The sequence below is a fragment of the Phyllobates terribilis genome, unplaced genomic scaffold (assembly GCF_046119375.1).
Source record: "Phyllobates terribilis strain yellow unplaced genomic scaffold, ASM4611937v1 Scaffold_4__5_contigs__length_816908805, whole genome shotgun sequence".
Classification (NCBI taxonomy): Eukaryota; Metazoa; Chordata; class Amphibia; order Anura; family Dendrobatidae; genus Phyllobates; species Phyllobates terribilis.
This window is the reverse complement of record NW_027362764.1, coordinates 293,322,676-293,345,844: the sequence shown is the minus strand read 5'-3', so window position 1 is coordinate 293,345,844 and position 23,169 is coordinate 293,322,676. Positions and strand designations below refer to the sequence as shown.

Sequence of the window (23,169 nt, the reverse complement as noted above, 5' to 3'; positions counted from 1 at the left end):
GGCAGGGACATGGCCTATGATGTACCTATACGTCATAGGTCGTGAAGGGGTTACTACTGTCTCTATTTTTCACACTATATGGAAACAACATTTTGTCACGATTACAAGCCAAAGGGCAACAGAGAAAAGGCATATCAGATGGTAAATGAATTAGTACTTTGTAAACACTTCACCTGCGCAGATCATTAAATTACTGTTTATCTATAATTTTATAGATTATTGCAGGACCACGGTAGGTATTGGTGAAAACATAAAGTACCTTCTGAGTCTTCATCAAGCTCCGCTAGTGTCTTCTGGAATTGCTCAGATATAAATCTTTCTTCTTCTCCATCTTTTACTAGTGCCACTTCATCTTCGGTTCTGATAGAACTACAAAACAGTTGTGTTAATTTTAATACATGCAAGCATACATATGTATATATATCTATAATATAACGGGAGATGTGTCCGTCTGTCCGAAGCCTCTATAGAGTGAGCAAGCGCGATGCGCCTGCGCGATCTGGACCCAGACAGATGAAGATATCCCGCCGTTACAGGTAAGAGGAGTACGGCGCTGGAGATCGCGGTATGCATAGGCACTGAATGCATACTGCAATCTCTGGCGCCATAAGTACATACCTGACCAGGAGGAGTGTTGCCGTGGCACCTCTGTTTGGTCCGGAGGGCGGGGAAGGAGTGCGGCGTCGGAATCGGCGCATGCGCATAGCGCGCTATCCGGCGGCATTTTAGTGAAGACACATTTGCAGTGTATCTTCAACAAAATGGTGCCGGACAGCGCGGCATGGGCACGAGCGTACTCCGGTGCCATTTTGCTGAATACACTCTGCAAATAGGTCTTCACTAAAATGGCGCTGGATAGGACAGTACGCAGGCGCTGATTCCGGCGCCATTTTAGTAAAATAACACAGGCGACGCGCTGCAGGGGAGCGATGGAAAGGTGAGTAGGAGTGTTTTTTTTTTATTTAATTGATGGAGGATGGGGCAGCACAAACCAGGATGGGGGTGCATTATGGGGGCAGCACATAACAGGATGGGGGCAGCACAAAAAAAGATGGAGCGCAGGACGGGGGCAGAACAAGAGAGGATTGGGGCAGAACAAGAGAGGATTGGGGCAGCACAAAAGAGGATGGGGGCGCAGGATGGGGGTAGCACAAAAGAGGATGAGGGAACAGGATGGGGGTAGCACAAAAGAGGATGGGGGAACAGGATGGGGGTAGCACAAAAGAGGATGGGAGCGCAGGATGGGGGCAGCACAAAAGAGGATGGGGACAGCACAAAAGAGGATGGGGGTGCCAGGTGGGGGCAGCAAAAAAGAGGATGAAGGCAGCACAAAAACATGATGGGGAGCAGGGTGGGTGCAGCACAAAAGAGGATGGGGCAGCACAAACAAGGATGGGGGCACAGGATGGGGGAAGCACAAAACAGGATGGGGCCAGCACAAAAGAGGATGGGGACAGCACAAAAGAGGATGGGGAGCAGGATGGGGGCAGCACAAAAGAGGATGGGGGTGCAGGATGGGGGCAGCACAAAACAGGATGGGGGCAGCACAAAACAGGATGGGGGAGCAGGATGGGGGCAGCATGAAAGAGGATGGGGGAGCAGGGTGGGGGCAGCACAAAAGAGGATGGGGCTGCACAAAAGAGGATGGGGCGCAGGATGGGGGCAGCACAAAAGAAGATGGGGAGCAGGATGAGGCAGCACAAAAGAGGATGGGGCGATGGATGGGAGCAGCACAAAACAGGATGGGGGCAGCATAAAACAGGGTGGGGGCAGAACAAAAGAGGATGGGGGGCAGCACAAAAGAGGATGGGGGTGCAGGATGGGGGCAGCACAAAAGAGGATGGGGGTGCCGGATGGGGGTGCCAGATGGGGGAAGCACAAAAGAGGATGGGGAAGCAGGGTGGGGACAGCAGAAAACAAGATGGGAGGCAGCATAAAAGAGAATGGGGGCATCACAAAAGAGGATGGGGGCAGGACAAAAGAAGAATGGGGGTAACACCGAAGAGGAGGGGGGCGCAGGATGGGGACAGCACAAAACAGGATGGGGCCAGCACAAAACAAGATTGGAGCAGCACAAAAGAGGATGGGGCAGCACATAACAGGATGGGAGTAGCACATAACAGGATGGGGGCAGCACAAAAAGGATGGGGCAGCACAAAAGAGGATGAGGGAGCAGGATGGGGGCAGCACAAAAGAGGATGGGGCAGCACAAAACAGGATAAGGGAGTAGGGTGGGGGCAGCACAAAAGAGGATGGGGCAGCACAAAAGAGGATGGGGCACAGGATGGGGGCAGCACAAAAGAGGATGGGGAGCAGGATGAGGCAGCATAAAAGAGGATGGGGGCGCAGGATGGGGCAGCATAAAACAGGATGGGGGAAGCATAAAACAGGATGGGGAAGCATGATTGGGGCAGAACAAAAGAGGATGGGGAGCAGGGTGGGGGCAGCACAAAAGAGGATAGGGGTGCAGGATAGGGGCAGCACAAAAGAGGATGGGGCGCAGGATGGGGGCAGCACAAAAGAGGATGGGGCACAGGGTGGGGACAGCACAAAACAAGATGGGGCAGCATAAAAGAGGATGGGGGAACAGGATGGGGACAGCACAATAGCGGATGGGGACGCAGGATGGGGCAGCACAAAAGAGAAATGGGGGCAGCACCAAAGAGGATGGGGGTGCAGGATGGGGGCAGCACAAAAGAGGATGGGGCACCACAAAACAGGATGGGGGTGCCGGATGGGGGCAGCACAAAACAGGATGGGGGCACCGGATGGGAGCAGCACAAAACAGGATGGAGGCACCAGATGGGGGTGCACAAAAAAGGATGGGTGCAGCACAAAAGAGGATGGGTGTAGCACAAAAGAGGATGGTGGCAGCACATAACAGGATGGAGGCAGCACAAAACAGGATGGGGGCAGCACAAAAAAGGATGGGGCAGCACAAAAAAGGATGGGGCAGCACAAAACAGGATGGGGGAGCAGGATGGGGCAGCACAAAAGAGGATGGGGGCAGCACAAAAGAGGATGGGGCGCAGGATGGGGGCAGCCCAAAAAAGGATGGGGGCAGCACAAAAGAGGATGGGGAGCAGGAAGAGTCAGCATAAAAGAGAATGGGAGCATAGGATGGGGGCAGCACAAAACAGGATGGGGGCAGCATAAAACAGGATGGGGGAGCAGGATGGGGGCAGCACAAAAGAGGATGGGGAGCAGGGTGGGGGCAGCACAAAAGAGGATGTGGGTGCAGGATGGGGGGAAGCACAAAAGAGGGTGGGGGTGCAGGATGGGGGCAACACACAAGAGGATGGGGGCGCAGGATGGAGGCAGCACAAAACAGGATGGGGTGCCGGATGGAGGCAGCACAAAAGAGGATTGGGAGCAGGGTGGGGACAGCACAAAACAAGATGGGGGGCAGCATAAAAGAGGATGGGGGTGCAGGATGGGGGCAGCACAATAGAGGATGGGGACTCAGGATGGGCGCAATAGAATAGCTATAATCTGCTTAACATACGGCAGACAATTTTCCTCAGTATTAACAACATATAACAGCCACGAGGTATCTCTTAAATATAACCTTTAATAAATCTCTAAAAGAGAGTATATAATAAATACCTCTAAAATCTGATACCAGTCCTTAATTACATCTTATTCCTATCCAAATTGACAAATACAACCTCTAAAAGTATATCAGACAAGAGGCAGAAGATGCCAAAAATAACCAAAATAAATCTAAAACATATAGTGTCTGAACAGCCCTATTAGAATGCAAACATATGACCTACAAAAGGCCAATGATTTCCAACCAATCCTGGTCAGTAAATGAAAAAACATACAGTGTTATCAAATATTGGTGACATGTGTGGATCTCACCCATTTTTTTGCACGTGGACATCATTCGGGTTTTTTCATCCCCTTCTGTCCATTGGTTACTCAGAAGAAAATCTACCCTGTCGTGCCCCTGGTGTTAGCTCCAGCCCTAACAAGGGCAATACCCAAATATGTCCTAAAAATGTCACCAACAAAAAAGATCCCTCCCAACTCGTTTCTTCCTCCTTATCGGGGATTCATCAGGGGAGTGTATTTGGTATTTTTTGGGGAGCAACAGCCATACAAAAGAGCCAAAAAGTGACTCTGTGCCATAAAGTGCCAAGTGACTTAAAAAACGTACTGAACCTCACAATGCTGTGTCCATCTCAGTGGTACAGAGTGCTGCTACCACTTTCTACAAATGCAAAAATTGGGGATGCTCACACATCAACCTTCTCTGTTTAAATGCATTCATTTTCCCTCCATTTCTTAGCGTTCTATGTCACTTCCTGGGTGGGGCTTATTTTCTAATTTAAATACCTTGCCATGATTCATAATTTCTTTTCATGAAGTGTAAAATTTCACTTCCTCCAGATTAAGTTTGGTAATAAATCTCAATCAAATAGATTTGAATGCAATACATTTACTTCATATACTCTCATAATGATGTCATGTGACTCCATATACTCCCATAGTGATGTCATGTGACCTATCCCCAAGTCAAATGTGGCTTTTCTTAATCTTTTATATATGTATATCCGCGATTTATAGCCTTTCAATGTGTAACTTAGGTTATTATCTTCATATTTAACTTTCCGGCACCCGGGACGTCTGTTTATCATGTCATTTCCGGGCACCTGGAACGCATATCACCTGCATTTCTTCCGGCTGCCTGGGACGCATCTTGTTCGTGTCATTACCGGGCGTCTGGAACGCACATTCCGATATCATTTCCGGGTGCCCGAAACGCATATTGTCCACGTCATCTCCAGGCACCCTGAAACGTAGATTCCTCGCAGTATCTCTGGATATCTATCACATATACTCTTCCCTTTATTTCTAGGTGTCTGTGACGCATAACTCCTGCGCCCTTGTCAAAAGCGGTTTCCGAAACATGAATCTCACATAGATTTTTTTTTTTTAAAAAAAAATTTAAAATTGCACGCCACTCTCCTCTCTCCTCGGGGAAACTCAGCCTTGCTCTCATGGTCACTTCCTCTTATTATCACATGTCATGGGGGCCGATTATCGTTCTTATTCTCATTACAGAAGTAAATCTATATTCTCCATATATGAAAATAAACGTATCTCCTTTATACATACATTACCATTTTAACCAATCGTTCTAAACATCACTTAAATCCAGAGGTTGTTATTTAGGCAAGTTTTGGTATCAGAACATCGGAGGCTTTTATTGCCCATCTTTATATTTGGGGGCATATAAACCTTAAGCCTTCTTTTTTATTTAAGAGGGCCTTCATTATCGTTTTTTTTTTAATAAATCTGATTTTCGGCGGGTCCATATAGGAGGGTCCTCTGGAGCATAAATTTATCAGCATAATACATATCGCATATTGATGGGGGCAAAAATGATAGCTAGATGAAACAGTTAGATGAAACAGCTATAACTAATCTGCCCATTTAGTCCCCTAGGGGTCATGGTGCCTAGACGGAATATCCATCTTGCTTCTTTCTGTTGCAAGATCTTATCCATGTTTCCACCTCTATTATTGATTTTCATACAGTCAATCCCAACAAAAGAAATTACCTTAGGATCTCTTCCATGTACTAAATTTACATGTTTCGCAATAGGTGTCTCTTTTTGGTTTAAGATATCATTGAAATGTTCTCCCACTCATCTCCTCATCTCTCTTATAGTTTTTCCAACATATTTCTTATTGCAAATACATGTTGCTTTGTACACCACAAATTTGGTTCTACAATTTATGAAATTCCTGTACTCAAAAGACTCACCAGTAATCTTACTTGTAAACGTTTTTGTAGTTCTAATATTCGGGCAGGTCACACAACCCCTACATTTGTAGCAGCCTCTTGGTCTTGTTGGTAACCATGATTGATCTCTTTTTGGAGGGACATAATGGCTTTTAACCACCAAAGAAGATGGGGGCGCAGGATGGGGGCAGCACAAAAGAGGATGGGGTAGCACAAAACAGGATGGGGGCAACACAAAAGAGGATGTGTCACAGGATGGGGGCAGCACAAAAGAGGATGGGGCAGCACATAACAGGATGTGGGCAGCACGTATCAGGATTGGGGCAGCACAAATAAGGAAGGGGACAGCACAAAAGAGGATGGGGCAGCACAAAAGAGGATGGGGGCGCAGGATGGGGGCAGCACAAAAGAGGATGGGGCGCAGGATGAGGGCAGCACAAAAGAGGATGGGGCAACACAAAAGAGGATGGGGCAGCACACAACAGGATGGGGGCGCAGGATGGGGGCAGCACAAAAGAGGATGGGGTGCAGGATGGGGGCAGCACAAAAGAGGATGGGGCAGTACAAAAGAGGATGGGGGCAGCACAAAACAGGATGGGGGCGCTGGATGGGGGCAGCACAAAACAGGATGGGGGAGCCGGATGGGGGCAGCACAAAACAGGATGAGGGCACTGGATGGGGGCAGCACAAAAGAAGATGGGGGCGCAGGATGGGGGCAGCACAAAACAGGATGGGGGAGCAGGATGGGGGCAGCACAAAAGAGGATGGGGCAGCACAAAATAAGATGGGGGGAGCAGGGGTGGGGGCAGCACAAAAGAAGATGGAGGAGCAGGATGGGGCAGTACAAAAGAGGATGGGGGTGGCAGATGGGGCAGCACAAAAGAGGATGGGGGCGCAGGATGGGGGCAGCACAAAAGAAGATGGGGCGCAGGATGGGTGCAGCACAAAACAGGATGGGGGAACAGGATGGGGGCAGCACAAAAGAGGATGGGGGAGCAGGATGGGGGCAGCACAAAACAGGATGGGGGGAGCAGGGGTGGGGGCAGCACAAAAGAGGATGGGGGCACAGGATGGGGGCACCACAAAAGAGGATGGGGGTGGCGGATGGGGGCAGCACAAAACAGGATGGGGCAGCACAAAACAGGATGGAGAGCAGGATGGGGGAAGTACAAAAGAGGATGGGGCAGCACAAAACAGGATGGGGGCACATGATGGGGGCAGCACAAAATAAGATGGGGGCGCAGGATGGGGGCAGCACAAAAGCGGATGGGGGCAGCACAAAACAGGATGGGGCACCACAAAACAGGATGGGAGCAACACAAAACAGGATGGGGGCAGCACAAAACAGAATGGGGGCACTGGATGGGGGCAGCACTAAAGAAGATGGGGGGGCAGGAATGGGGTAGCACAGAAGAGAATGCGGCAGCACAAAACATGATGGGGGAGCAGGATGGGGGCAGCACAAAAGAGGATGGGGCAGCACAAAAGAGGATGGGGGCAGCACAAAACAGGATGGGGGAGCAGGGGTGGGGGCAGCACAAAAGAGGATGGGGACGCAGGATGGGGCAGCACATAACAGGATGTGGTACCAGGATAGGAGAGCATATGCCAGGATGGGGGACCATATACCAGGATGGGGGACCATATACCAATAAAAATGCTCGCCACCCGGGCATTGAAAAGGTTCAATAGCTCGTATATATATATATATATATATATATATATATATATATATATACACAAACACATAGTTATGTACACACTGTATACACATATATAGATGTATACAGTGCTCAGCATAAATAAGTACACCACCTTTGAAAAGTAAGACTGTCATCAATGTCTCACTACTTACAAAAACTATTTCCACAAGGCTGACAAGACAAGGCTGAGTTTTAACATTTCTTAACCCATAACATGAAAGTAATATTAATAATATAACTTTCAATACTTAATTTTAAATTCAAGTGCTAGTCCAGACGACCGTATGTTCAGTCTGGGTGCAATCCAACAAAATATCGGATCACATTCGGACAAGTGCTATTCTATGGGGCCGTGCACATGTCCAATTTGCATCCGTACATCGGATAAAACTCTGATCAGAGTGTGGTCAAAGTGTAATTAGCATAATCGAACAAATTTTATCAAATGAGAGAAAATATGGTCATGTGACCTAAAGCCTTACTCAAATTACAGTAGTTGAGGCAAAAATGAATAAACCCCACATCAAAAAATACTACGTCTAATATTTTGTATGACATCCATGATTTTAAGGGACAGCACTAAGGCTTCTAGTTATGGATTGAACAAGTTGGCAACATATTGCAACATCTTTCTTTCTCCACTCTTCAAGAATGACCTCTTTTAGAGCCTTGATGCTAGATGGAGAGTGAAGCTCAACTTGTCCCTTCAAAATTCCCCATAGGTGTTTTTATTTGGTTCAGCTCAGGAGACATACTTGGCCACTGAATCATTTTCACTCTGTTTGTCTTCAAAAATGTAACAAATATGCGTTTTGGATCACTGTCATGTTAGAAAAGTGCACGACTACCAAGGGCACGGAGTGATGGTAGCATCTACTCTTTCAACATAGAGCAGTACATCTGTGAATTCACAATACCATCAATGAAATGTAGCTTCCTGACACCAGGAGCACTAAGGACAACCCCACAAGAGGACACTGCCACCACCATGTTTCACTGTAGGCACCATGCATTTAGAAAATTGAATTTAGAAAAATGCACGGATCCTGATAACATGTGCTCAAAGATGATGGATTGTATCCCCTTCCAAAGAGAAAGACTAGCCCATCTTGGGAAGATATCGCGCAGAGCAACGTGACCACTAGCCCAACTTACTGAAGTAGTAGCCTGAGTAATAAAGTGCCCTGTGAAAAACAGAAGGCTAGTTGTGAGAGGTGCACAGCAAAGGAAATTGTCATGGAAGGAAAAGGCATACCCCGGGGAGGTGAAGACAGAACACAGGAGATGTGGCTAAGAGTGGTGACACTGAAGGACAAGAAGAACAACAATTGGAGAAGTGAAGGGACAGCCCCAAGAAAAGATAAATCAAAGCTGTACAAAAACGATGAACAGGAAGTGGCCGCCATTGCACCACAAGGTGTACAGCAATGAGCAGTGTGTTCTGCACAGAACTAGTATGACTGAACACAGAAATATTAGTTCTTGACAGTGGTGGTTTACAGACAAGCCAAAGTTAGTAGCCGAGATGTTGGAGGATCCAAGAGAAAATGTTCAGCTGAACCAAAGGCATGACTAGAGTACTTGTCTAACCATGCTGGCTCAGCCAGCACAAGATCTACCGTGGGAGACAAGACCCATGCAGCAACCACACCATTGCTTTTTCCGATCAACATCCAAGTGTCCACTGTCTATCGGTAGTATATTTGGAAGGTACACACCAGGAAAACTATGATCAGTCCTAGAGGAAGCTGACATCTTCAGCAGAGAAGAAACCTGCCCCTGAGGATCCAGCCATAAAGGAGAGAGGGAAGAAGAAGCTATGGACAAGTACCAGTTGGCCGAGTATTGATTGTTGTACCCTTGCTGTTCCTTGTGGGCTTGATAATCTATTGTTGGTAAGAGAGATTGTTTTTGTGTTAGTCTTCTCAGGGCTGAAATATGGCATGACTAAGCCAGATAGGCTAGACTTATTTTTACTTTGTTTCGCCTTGTGAATGGCACTTGTGCAATTGGAGGGTCCTATACTCTCAACTATGGTGTAAGTTGCATCCACTTCTGACTGTATTACTTGCCCTGTTACAAGAAGAATTGTGTCCTTTGCCACTATATTAATGGACTGTATCTTTTCACAAAGTACCATGGACTGTGTTCTTCTATCACGCCACAGAGTACTGCGCCTGTTATAGAAAGGATGGTGATCTTTTACTATATTGAAAAAGCATACTTTGTCCTATGTAAGGACTGTGACTTACCGTCAGGAGAAATTATCCTGCTTGCCTTATTTAGAAAGAAATGTAATGTATTGCATTGTTGCATTGCTGTTTTTGTCGAGGACAGCAACAGTTAAAGAAGGCATGTATAAGAGTGCAGAAACAGAAGAAACACCCTCCTGAAGACTTTATAGTGCTGCTATGTGTTATATTACTGCATTTTCTACATACTGATATTTGATGCTACTGTTTAATGTGGAATTAATGCCCCTATGTGCACTTGTGTTGGAAAAATGAAAGTAACAGTTTAAATGCAGGATATAGAAGAGTTAATAGTTAGCCAGTTATACAGATTGGAGAAGTTTTTGGGAGGAAAATGAGACTTACTTAATGGTTAGAGTGAGTCAGCAGTTAGTAGTTAAGTACAGAGAGTGAAGCCACTCACATGGAATGTGAGAGACTAGGCAGCATACTGGGAGGAGATTTTCTGAGGTAGTAAGGCTTGCAACTGTACTGAATAAAAAGGCAGTCTGGATCTTAATATGGCCAGAAGATCCTGGACCCTGGGAAGCTAGGAAGTGGAACAGACAGGAGAGCTTAATTGCAGTGGGTACAGCCAGGAGCACAAGGAAGTGTAGTTGCGGGTTGTGGGTAACCCTGAGACAACACAGATGAAGTGGAGCTGAAGAGGCAACGTGTAGGCCAGACCTGGGTGAAAAAATCCTGGACTGAAGCATGAGGTGCAACTGAAAGTGGGCTGATCGTAGTGAAGGACAGATAAAAAGAATTGAGTATTCAAGTCACCTATGCTGTATTGCTGAAATGTTATTTACTAATTATATGCCGCTACATGAAACCAATATGCCTGTGCCTCTGTGTAAAACAAAAGAAGATGCAAAAACCAAGCTTTGTACCTACTATCTATTGTACATAAGCTACACCAGTTCCAACAGTAAAGTTCACTTTATTCGTAAAATGGACTTAATCTTTCCTTGGTAATGTACTACATCTGGAGTTCCTGTGTCATCAGAGGGTATGCGGCCTGAGTGGGAAATATTTACAGCAAATAACATCACACACATTCAGAGAAACCCATCTAACTGATGCCTAGGGTCACAGCACAACTTGGTTCATGTGAAAATTACAAGCCTATATACAGAAGGTTCCAAAAGCTTTAAGTTAAAGGGTTTTTCCCACAAACAAAAGTTCATTTTAAAAATTGGCTTTGTCTGACCGTGTACGGAACATGGTCTGATCATACCACATCTCCTGGGCAGGGGAGGAAGCAAAAGACAATACAGACATTACATCAGGGGATCGCAGAGGAGTCATTTTGTGAGATAAAATATTGTTTAAAAACAGGCAGTGAAATATTTTACCTCACAAAATGACTCCTCTGTGATCCTCTGCTGTAATGTCTGTATTTTCTTTTGCTCCTTCCCCTGCCCAGGAGCTGTGGTATCTTCTGTACACGGTCAGACACAGACAATTTTTAAAATTAACTTTTCTTCATGGGAAAACCCCTTTAAGTCTCTGAAAAAGGATCTTAAACTGAGTAAGGCGATTTCAATTTTCAAATATCTTCAATATTAAAATGTATCAGTAAAGTTAGGCAGCTCCTATAACTGCAGTAACTGAATTGTACTAATTTTTAGGAACAAACATGAATATGTTTGCACTTGGCTTCTCTGTTGCTTTATTAAATAAGCTTGTTCATGCTTGAGTCTATGAGAACTTATTGTAAAATGTAAAAATGTACAAAACATTTCTGAAACCTCTGTAAAGCTTAAAATAGAAATCAGATAAATCCTAGAAATGGATTTCACATCAGACTGTGCATAAACATTTTCTTATGTGTCAGGCACACAAGGAAGGATAAGGAAGCATTTCTTTCTGATAATGAATTCCTGACATGCTGGGCATTTCTCCGAGCAAAATTTTTAACAGTGGAGTTAATTGTATTGTTGCCAACATCTGCACTTTCACTGTGGGATACATACTGGAGATTTTGGGCATAGTGGTTCGTCAAGGAAATAGTGGTTGCAGTGTGAAAGCATAACGGCTGGAGTTACAGATCAACTTTTTATATTTATATTGCTAGTGTATTTCTTTATACATTGGTTATATTAACTTCATACCTAATTCGTACATTTTTTCTTCTTAGTCATGCTCAATAATTTTCCACTATTTCCATGAACCTTCATACAAAACAAAAGTTTGAAACATCTTTACTGTGACGTACGTCTGACATTCAGTTGTTATAGTTATGTGGTGACAGTTTACCTACAGTTAGGTCCATATATATTTGGACAGAGACAACATTTTTCTAATTTTGGTTCTAGACATTACCACAATGAATTTTAAACAAAACAATTCAGATGCAGATATAGATAGATATGGGGTAGATAGCTAGATATCAATGAGATATCTAATTAGTGTCTTGTATGTGTAGTTTACTGTATTTGTTAATAAATAAAAGAAAAAAATGATGTGGGGCCCCCCCTATTTTTGATAGCCAGCCAAGGTAAAGCAGACAGCTGCAGGCTTATAATATCAGGCAGGGTGTTACGGGTTTTACGTACTCCTATGTTGAGTAGAAGCACTTCTCCCTCTTATTAAATGGTGCTAGTTTCTTTCAGAATTGCAGGAGTTAAACTACTCAGCTTTGAGTCTCTGTAGCTTTATTCTGGAAGTTCTCAGCTGTGCAGCAACAGCCACTCCCTTCTCCTATATAGTCTCTGCTCTGGCAATCTTTATTGCCAGTGTTAAGTCTTGTACTGCCTGGTGAGGAGTGGAGGATTTGGTGTTCGGTTGAGACGTTTAAGGAGAGTTGTTCTGTGACTATTGCTTGGAGTGTTGGTTGTGTGCATATGTCTCACCCTCTTCTATTTTTGTTTACTTTCCTATTTCCTTCGGTGTATCACTCTGTTGTCTGTAAGTGCATATTTTGTGTGTTTGGTATTTTCATTTGTCCCTGTACATCCTCCCTTGTTTGTCTGGTTGGTGTATTTACATATACTATTCCTTCCCAGTTCCCTGGGTGGGAGAGAGGACAGATAAGGGCTGATTCAGGAGAACAGCAATGTACGTGGCCCCAGCATCTTCGCCATCTGAAGTAACCCGGAGAACAGGGATAGATAGGGCATCCCTAGAGTTAGGACAGGGTAGGAGCCCCTGGTCCCGGGTTGTCAGACAACAACATTGTGACACTGGGAAGATCCATGGTTATTGGGCCCTTCCCAGCTTAAACATACCAGCCAGTAACCATCCCAGAATTGGTGCATCACATTAGATGCGCCAACTCTAGCACTTTGCCAGGCTCTTCCCGATTGCCCTGGACCGGTGGCAATCGGGGTAATGGGGCTGATGTCAGCTGTAATTTGGCAAAAATTACAGCTGACATCAACCCAGGGTAATAAAAAATAAAAACACATACAGAAAAAAAACACTTTATTTAAGACTCCCCCACACTATCCAGTGCATATGCTTTGACTTTTTATTTCCCAGCTTCAATATGCATGCCTTGGATGTTGGCTGTCAGTGCAAAGCTGTGGTATTTCCTAAAAGAGGGCCATAACACCGGAGCAGTTCATAATTTAAACTGTGGTGAGTGAGACTATTAGCTGGAGTAGCGGGACTAAACCAATGTCCAGCACAACCCATGGATTTACATAGAAAGTGAGTAAAGATTAAAAGTGTTTTTCTCCTACTCACCTGTATATACTGGGGCACTTAGCTTTATAGACACCTTACATAACTTTCTACAGCATTAGAGGGCAGTTTAGTAAGGCAAAATTACATAGCGGTTTCCCTTTAAAATATATTTCTTTTTAAGGTAAATTCTGACAGACTATACTGCAGCAAAACATTGTTTTGGCTTCAAATTTCAGCACATTTCATAAACACAATTTAACATTCCATTTCATGCAAGTCTAGGCCTCCATGAAAACCACAGGAAAGTATGTTTTTCTTCTAAGGAGAACACTTTGCAGTGGTTATCTTTGTTGACAGTTCATCTTTGGTTTGCTCTCAGGAAAAATATGTCCTTTAGTCTACCATTAAGTTTAACATATGAAACTGAAAAGACTATTACTAAAAATTTACTCCATTATGATTTCTTAAGTTACTTTTGTCTAATTTCTGTTAAATTGATCTTTCTTAGCTTAGTAGCAAGACTGAATTTATGACATGAAACACCCAGCTCTTATGTAGGGGGCTCCGTCAGCCAGAAGCTGATGAATAATGGACACTAGCCTTCTACAGAGAAGTTCAATAGTTGAGTGGTGGGATCTTACAACAATGTAGGCAAATCTTATAGACTGCTGTAGAAGTACTATGGTTGTCTTCCTACTGGCACAAACAAAGGACTGACATTGTATTCAGTAAGCTTATCTAATAAGATATATACAAAAGAAGCAGACATCTTGGACTCCTGAATGGACAGAACAGCTGTATGGACACATATCCAACATTAAGATCTCTAAAATAATTTTATAGGTGCAAGTGATAGCCATCTTGTGAATGCTGGAAGCATTATATGAGTACTAATATAGCACTGCTATTACAGCTTTACTGATGTATGGGGATTAAGATTTAAACTAAAATGGCAGGATAATTACTAGTATGTATTTTTTTATTTTTTTATGGTCACTAATAAATTTAGCACTCCAGCATAAGCCAGAATATTTAGCTGCTACATTTGTATAGACACTTTAAAAAATGGTGCTTCTTTTTGGAAAATAAGTGCAGTCAATGGATATATAACTCAAGTTCAATATATTTTCCTTCAGACTTTACTGTTCAAATATAAAAAAAAAGAATGACCTGTCACATCTAATGTCTCTAAAGAGATAAACCAAGACTACCATTACAATGCTGTACGCCATCTCATTACACCTGTTGTAGAGATTAGTCCTACCATGGACTGGTTTTCAGTTAACTGCCTAATAAGAAGAGTTAACTTCCCCACCCAAACTATTTACAGTTATATGAAAAAGTTTGGGCACCCCTATTAATCTTAAGCTTAATGTTTTCTTAAAATTGGTGTTTTTGCAACAGCTATTTCAGTTTGATATATGTAATAACTGTTGGACACAGTAATGTTTCTGCCTTGAAATGAGGTTTATTGTACAGAAAATGTGCAATCTGCATTCAAACAAAATTTGACAGGTGCATAAGTATGGGCACCCTTATCATTTTCTTGTTTTAAATACTCCTACCTACTTTTTACTGACTTACTAAAGCACTTTTTTTGGTTTTGTAACCTCATTGAGCTTTGAACTTCATAGCCAGGTGTATGCAATCATGAGAAAAGCTACTAAAAGTGGCCACTTGCAAGTTGTTCTCCTGTTTGAATCTCCTCTGAAGAGTGGCATCATGGGCTCCTCAAAACAACTGTCAAATGATCTGAAAACAAAGATTATTCAACATAGTTGTTCAGGGGAAGGATACAAAAAGCTGCCTCAGAGATTTAACCTGTCAGTTTCCACTGTGAGGAACATAGTGAGGAAATGGAAGAACACAGGGACAGTTCTTGTTAAGGTCAGAAGTGGCAGGCCAAGAAAAACATCAGAAAGGCAAAGAAGAAGAATGGTGAGATCAGTCAAGGACAATCCTCAGACCACCTCCAGAGAACTGCAGCATCAACTTGCTGCAGATGGTGTCACTGTGCATCGGTCAACTATACAACGCACTTTGCACAAGGAGAAGCTGTATGGGAGAGTGATGCGAAAGAAGCCGTTTCTGCAAGCAAGCCACAAACAGAGTTGGCTGAGGTATGCAAAAGCACATTTGGAGAAGCCAATTTCTTTTTGGAAGAAGGTCCTGTGGACTGATGAAACCAAGATTGAGTTGTTTGGTCATACAAAAAGGCGTTATGCATGGCGGCAAAAAAACACAGCATTCCAAGAAAAACACTTGCTACCCACAGTAAAATTTGGTGAAGGTTCCATCATGTTTGGGGCTGTGTGGCCAATGCCGGCACCGGGAATCTTGTTAAAGTTGAGGGACGCATGGATTCCACTCAGTATCAGCAGATTCTTGACAATACTGTTCAAGAATCAGTGATAAAGTTGAAGTTACGCAGGGGATGGATCTTTCAGCAAGACAATGATCCAAAACACCGCTCCAAATCTACTCAGGCATTCATGCAGAGGAACAATTACAATGTTCTGGAATGGCCATCCCAGTCCCCAGACCTGAATATCATTGAACATCTGTGGGATCATTTGAAGAGGGCTGTCCATGCTCGGCGACCATCAAACTTAACTGAACTGGAATTGTTTTGTAAAGAGGAATGGTCAAAAATACCTTCATCCAGGATCCAGGAAATCATTAAAAGCTACAGGAAGCGACTAGAGGCTGTTATTTTTGCAAAAGGAGGATCTACTAAATATTAATGTCACTTTTCTGGTGAGATGTCCATACTTATGCACCTGTCAAATTTTGTTTGAATGCAGATTGCACATTTTCTGTTAATACAATAAACCTCATTTCAAGGCAGAAACATTACTGTGTCCAACAGTTATTACATATATCAAACTGAAATAGTTGTTGCAAAAACACCAATTTTTATAAAACATTAAGCTTAAGATTAATAGGGGTGCCCAAACTTTTTCATATAACTGTATATGTGTATTTAGCTCTTTCAAAGACAAGTCCATCAAAACCTTTACTTGGCCAAACCTTTTATCCCTTACTGAGAAATCAGAGTTGAATTGAGTTGAATTGATATACAAATGAGGCTGAAGAGCTACTGTAGATCGGAAGCTTTTGTCACTCCATCTCTATTCCCCGCTCAGCGCCGCCTCCTCCTGCCTGACTGACTGCTCCTTTGCCTGAAGTTGCATAGTATAGAGGCTGTCAGCCAAGCAGTAGGAGGCGGCGTTGGGCAGGGAATAAAACTAATAATGGACAGGTATTCTCTACTGCATAAGTTCGTGCTCAGAAGAAAAACAAAAGTCTAGAGCTCTTAGAGGTTACTTTGGTCCTGAAATGTGAACAAATGCAATGTTGTGGCATAAGTGATGTTTATTCAATCCGACAAGTATATACAGACATCAATTTACGACCATCAGCGGTCTTTGTCAAGTTCATCACAAGGGAGAAGAAGTGGATGCAATGTGTAAAATGGGACTCACTGTGCTACTGTATGACAGGGAATAGAGCTGGAGTAAGGCTGTGTGCACACGTTGCGTTTTTAATGCATTTCCGCGGCATCTTTGCAGCTGCGGAAACGCCGCGGAAACGCATTAAAAACGCATGGTAGAAGGGCAGCAATGTTCCCCAATGGAAATCCGCATGTGCTGTGCCCATGCAGCGGATTTTTCCGCAGCGTTTATGCTGCGCTCAAAAATCCGCAGCATGTCCATTAATTTTGCGGAAACGCGGCGTTTTCGCCGCCATTGACTTGCATTAGAATGCGCCAATAAAGCAAGACTGCATTTGTACTTGCGTTATTGGCGCGTTCTAATGTGCGGATGGTACTCGAGTGTGGAGAAGATGAGACTCTCCTCCACACCCAGGTACCATTAAAAAGCTGTAAAAACAAGAATAAAATAAAAAAATAAGATATATTCACCTTCCGACGGCCCCTGGCCTCCTTCCCTCTGCTTGCGTGCAAGACTGAAGGACCTTCGGTGACGTCACAGTCATGTGACCGCAGGCCCTTCAGCGCAGTGTCTCGCGATATCCCGGCAGCCAGGAACGAGCCAGGAACGAACGCGGCAGCACAAGCCGGGGCCATCAGAGGGTAAGTATAGCTTTATTTTTTTATTTTTAAACATTCTTACGGTCACACTATATAAATCCATGCCGTTTGCATGGATTTATATAGTGTGACCTAGTTGTCAAGCACTTTCCAAGTGATGCTAAAAGCGCCTGGAAAGCGCTTGTCAGTCCGCATGTGGAAACGCATGTGAATCCGCATGTATTCCGCAGGAAAAACGCATGTACAATCCGCATGCGTTTTTCTGCCAGGGAGATGCAGAAATGATGCAGAAATTTTCTGCTTCATTTCTGCATCGTGTGCACATACCCTTACAGAGGCTTCAGTTCTACAATAGCTCTTCGCCTCACATGCATATTAGTGCAAACGCTGATTACTCAGCAACATAAGAACGGACTGGCCATGTAAAGGTATTGCTGGACTAGTTTTTTAAGGAGCTACATGACATATAAATAATTTGGGGGGTGAAATTCTGCTGACATATTCACTTTAAAGTATTACTGTCAATTCAGTTAACTTTTCAGAATAAACCATTTGTCAATATGATTATATATTGCAAAGTTTCTAGCCGTTTGTACTGTTGAAAATTCCTTTTAACTATGCACCCCTAACCTGACTGATTTGCAGTGGGGGTGATTTTGGATCTGTTTTACCCACAATAGGATTTTTAAAACACAAATATGTTTAGTACTGGCATTCAAAACCAGATCTTACATCCTAAGAGGAAGTAGTTGCCCAAGTCTAAAGAGACTTCTGAGTTAGAAGAGAACTTGTAAATGTTTCTTCCCTCTAAAAGTTCTCTTGAAACCTAAGAACATAAACATCCCCTTCATTTTTTAACCTATGCCTTATTATTAAATTAGGTCTCCAAGGACTGTATTGAACCCCTTTTAGGCCGTTTAACACAAATAAAGCCTTGGAAACCTACAAAAAATAAGCAATCAAAAAATAGCTACAAATTCAGTTTTAATAAAGAATTAAATATTAGACAAAAATTACATTCAAATATGTGTGGAGCTTCACACAAAAGTAAGTTCATGGAAAATGTATCAGATATGGGTATGGTATAAATGATATGTATTCAAGTCTTTAGTAAGTAAAGTGGTTGTGCATTAGACACATAGTGTTAATAAAAATAGAAAATGTAAAGCCCTATATTGTATAGTGTGATAAAATCGCATAGCAATAATGCAATACAAATGTCTAATATAAACATATCATGTGCATGAAGAGAAACTAACCTAAATAGTGAACACCCCAGAATGGCCATGCTAAACTGAATATGCCAGCCCTTGTCAGATCGCCAACGTTACGCAGTTTTACAAGAGTACAAGCATGGAAGACTAGCTGGGAATACCAGGTTCCATCGACTAGGAGACCTGGACACCCGTAAGGTTGGAAGAGACAGAGACAAAGATGAAGAAAGATGCTGCGGTAGGCCTATCTGACCCATTGCCTGTGACAGACCATATTGGATTTTACATTGGAATAATATTGGGCATGTGTCACTCAAAACATTATTTAAAAGTAACCATAACTTGGGGGCACTGAGTGGCGGCATAATAGCTTTTATGGTCACTATGTGTAAGAGCACTATGTGTAACGGCATTATATCTTATGAGGTCACTATCTATAAGATAGCTATGTCTGTGGGGTCATTGTTATTTCGGCAGTACAGTATCAGGAACCAAGTAGCACATCATTGGGCGCATGGGAGATGCAAGTATAGTAAACTGACAGTATAAGAGTTAAAACAGGATGGCATTATTAGCCTCTTACCAACTACTGGGGTGCCTTCTCATGGTGGTCATAAAGGGGCCCTATTCCTTAGAGCTGAGAAATAAGCGAGTATTGCTCCCCAATGGGCAAAAACAGTGCGGGTCTCGGATATATATAACAGGCATCGGTCTTGCCCAGTTTTAGACCTGATCAATACTGATTAAACCCTTAGATGCTGCTGTCAATCGCGACAGTAGCATCTGTATGGCTAAAAGTGGGAGATAGCTCCCTCTTTAAAATTATCGGCCCCACGCAATCGTCATTGTGGGTGCCGATATTTGCTTTGCATCTCAAGATCATCTGATGACCTCAGTGTATGGTGGCCTGTTAGACCCTGCAATAAGGGTCTAAAAGGCTGAGTCAGTGAAAAACTGACAGGTTTCATGCACTGCAGTATCTAAGTACTCTCCAGAGCATGAGATCAGCAATCAAAATGAAGACTTTTCATGTCACACAAGTGGGACTAATTAAAACATTTTAAAAAGTTAAAATGTGTAAAAATGTAACAAAAACATAAACATAAAAATAATAAAAAAAACACAAAAATGTATTCTTTTCATGTTACTGACACCCCCAAAAATTGAAATAAATAAAAAAGAAATAAAAAACAATCATTTGTAAAAAAAAAAAAAAAGGATATAACGAAAACGCCAAATCGTCACACAAAAAATAAGCCCTAATATGGCTCTTTCTGTGAAAAGATAGAAAAAAAGTTACAGCTCTCACAGTATGGCGATTCAAAAGTAAATTTATTTTTGTAAAATATTGTTTATAGCATGTAAAGCAAAGCTTTTAAAAAAAACTTATAAATCTGGTATCGCTATATATTTATACCACTTGGTGAACCGCATCCCCCCAAAAAATATAAAAACAATAACTGAACTTCTGTTTTTTGTTCAATCTACATATGAAAACTAGGAATAAAAATTGATCAAAAAATATTATGTACCCCAAAATGATACAAAAAAATTCTTCAACTAATGCTCCTGTTCGCCAAAAAATAAAAAAGTTATAGCTCACATAATATGGTGACGAAAAATCAATACATTTTTTTTAAAAAGCAGTTTTAGAGTGTAAAATTAGCAAAACATAAAAAACCCCATATAAATCTGGTATTGCTGTAATTGGACAGACCAGAAGAATAAAGCCGTCTTATCACTTATACCACAAGGAGAATGGCATAACATTTTTTTAACTGTTTATTTGTTCATTCTGCCTCCCAAAAAATCAGAGTAAGGCTTGGTTCACATTTATCCTGTTATCTCCACTGGGAGCTTACGTCGGGGCTTCTGTGTAAATCATCAAAAAACCCTATTCAGATGAAACACCCAACAGAACCACTCACTGTCATGAGGGAGATGGAGACACTTTGGGCTCAGTTTGACCCCTGTTCCTGCGGTGTCTCATCATTTTAGGCTTCATTTTAGTGCATAGACCTAAGGGATTACATTTAGGAGCCCAAAGAATTCCCTATTTTTGAATGTGTGTGTCTGGATGTACTTTTGCAGTGTTACCATCAATACAACCACTTATACGCTGATCTGCAAGTAACATAAAATTATAAATTCCTGGCCCTTGCATGATGTCAGCACACCCACGGTTGCAAAAATTACATAGTGATAATCCTTTTTGGGTTAAGTTTTGGAGCGTTGTGTGTATGCGCTGTAGATTGAGTCTGAATTCTTCTATTACCTTCTCCAACAAGGGTTAACAATAAATCATCTATAATTTCTCTATAAAATAGACATGCTTGCCAGTCATAGCAAAAGGTTATTATTATACTGCATAGATCTTATTTTCTAAAGGTGACCAACCATGCTGTATAATAAAGACAATGTGAGAAAAAAAAGTTTTTAAAAATATGAAAAAACAAACAAACAAAAAAATACAAAAGTTCAAATTACCCCCCCCCCTTTTGCCCCATTAAAAAAAATAAAACAATTAAAAAAATGCACATATTTGGTACAGCTGAGTCTAATTTATCAAAATATAAAATAAATTAATCCGATCAGTAAACAGCGTAACGAAAAAAAATTGAAAACGCCAGAATTACAATTTTATGGCTGCCGCAACATTAGAATAAATTTCAATAAGAGGCGATCAAAGTATCATATCTACCCCAAAATTATATTAATAAAAACATCAGGGTGCAAAAAATAAGCCCTCACATAGCCCCATATCTCCAAAAATGAAAATGTTATGGGTCTCGGAAAATGGCGACATAAGCAAGAAAAAATTTTCTTACAAATTTCTGAATTTTTTTTCACAACTTAACTAAAAAAAAAAACTATAGATGTTTGGTATCTGCGTACTCATACTGACCTGGATAATCATATTGCTAGGTCAGTTTTACCATATAGTGAGATGGTAAATGAAAAAAACAAACAACAATTGGAATTGGAAGTGAATTTGTACTTTTTTTGCATTTGGAATTTTTTTCCCAATTTCCAGTGCATCACATGATAAAATGAATGGTGTCATTCAAAAGTACAACTTGGCCCACAAAAAAACAAGCTCACGTATGTGGACAGAAGAATAAAAAAGTTATGGCTCTTAGAAAAAGGGGAGGAAAAAATTAAAAAGCAAAAACGGAAAATCACAAGGTCATAAAAGGGTTAAAAGTTGCCTTATAATTATGCTGTCATTGATATTTTAGGGGCTTGGTAAAATTCTCGCCTTAAGGTCATTTTTGAGTAACAGAGCCTCTAATGCAGGTGTGAACACAGCCTCAATTTTTCTTGATATGTGTAAAATGGTTAGGCTTACTTCTCTTCTGCTAATTACATTGTTTTTCTCATGGAGGCAAAACCACAAAATTAACAGCAATGTCCAGTATTGTTCGCTGGATCTGCATCAAATCTTCCAATGCAAATGTGAACATAGACTTATAGAAAAAAATTGATATTTAGAGCATTGTTATTTTAACAAATATACAATTTAATTTTGCAACACCTTTTTCAAAGGAAATGTGTAAATTGTTGTATCAAATCTCATCTACAAAATGTAGAGTTTTTCCTTTACATGTAGTAAAGATTTTAAATTCTCTTTAAATCCACTGTGAAATACGCATGCCATAAGTAAAGATATTATTGCCGATTTGTGTTGAAATCTGCCTTCTAACTTGGGTGGAAAAATCCGCCCCTTGTGCAGTATGTGTGTTTGTCTAGTGAGACCAATAATTTGTTTTCTTCTGTCTCTCTGAAGACAGTCTGTCAATGAATTGAAAGGGAGTGATCAGTGAATGGTGCAGGGTTGAGAATAAGAGTAGTCTATCAAGCTGGGAAAGGGTATTTTCTTGTAATCAGACATTTTACAATGTTTCTTATCACTGCTTGTGCCATTGATTTTTGGGGAATAAATTAAAACCACTTTAATAAGTCTATGGCTTCCATTCAATCTGAAATAACCATATGTGATATTTAGAACAAATATCACATAATGCACCGTTTATAAGCCACATATCCTCTGATCCAGAAAACAAATCACTCACAGACTGTGCTTATTAAAAACACAACATGAAGATGGTGTAAGTCCTCCTTGCCTACATAAACCATAGGTTGAAAATCGAGGACATGATGCATGCACGGAAAAACAAATTGTATGCATCATCAAAAGAAAGGTTGCATCTGATGGAACTTTTGCTGGCCCTTCTACTACCCTGTATTGGACAAAGAAAACCACATGATTTTCATTTAAACTCTCATGGTTTGAGGTGGAACAAATTTTCCTCTACCCCAATCTGTTAATGCAGTGACTTCAACGAGACCTTTAAAAAAGTAGGATCAAACTAATATCTTTATTTTTTAAGAAACAAAAATTGTGTAATACTTGTACTAGGCATCTTATTTTATTCTGAATATTATTTTTTGTCAACTAAAATGCATCGTTAAAGGGGTTTTGTTGGATTTTATGAAATTTTCTTAACAGCAGGCAATGAATCAATGACATAACTTCCTTTGTTCTAGAGCCAGTGGTCCCAATTCTGCAGCTGGTCACA

General features: G+C 41.8%; 1 protein-coding gene across 3 annotated transcripts in view; it reads right to left on the bottom strand.

Annotated features, from left to right (window-relative positions):
• COBL (cordon-bleu WH2 repeat protein) overlaps window positions 1-23,169 on the bottom strand; it is a 694,630-nt gene that overhangs the window by 52,868 nt on the left and 618,593 nt on the right. For all 3 annotated transcript variants that reach the window (XM_073678323.1, XM_073678322.1, XM_073678324.1), the window contains one exon: window positions 260-369. In XM_073678323.1, coding sequence (XP_073534424.1) covers window positions 260-369 — 110 coding nt within the window. The remainder of the gene's footprint in view (window positions 1-259; window positions 370-23,169) is intronic.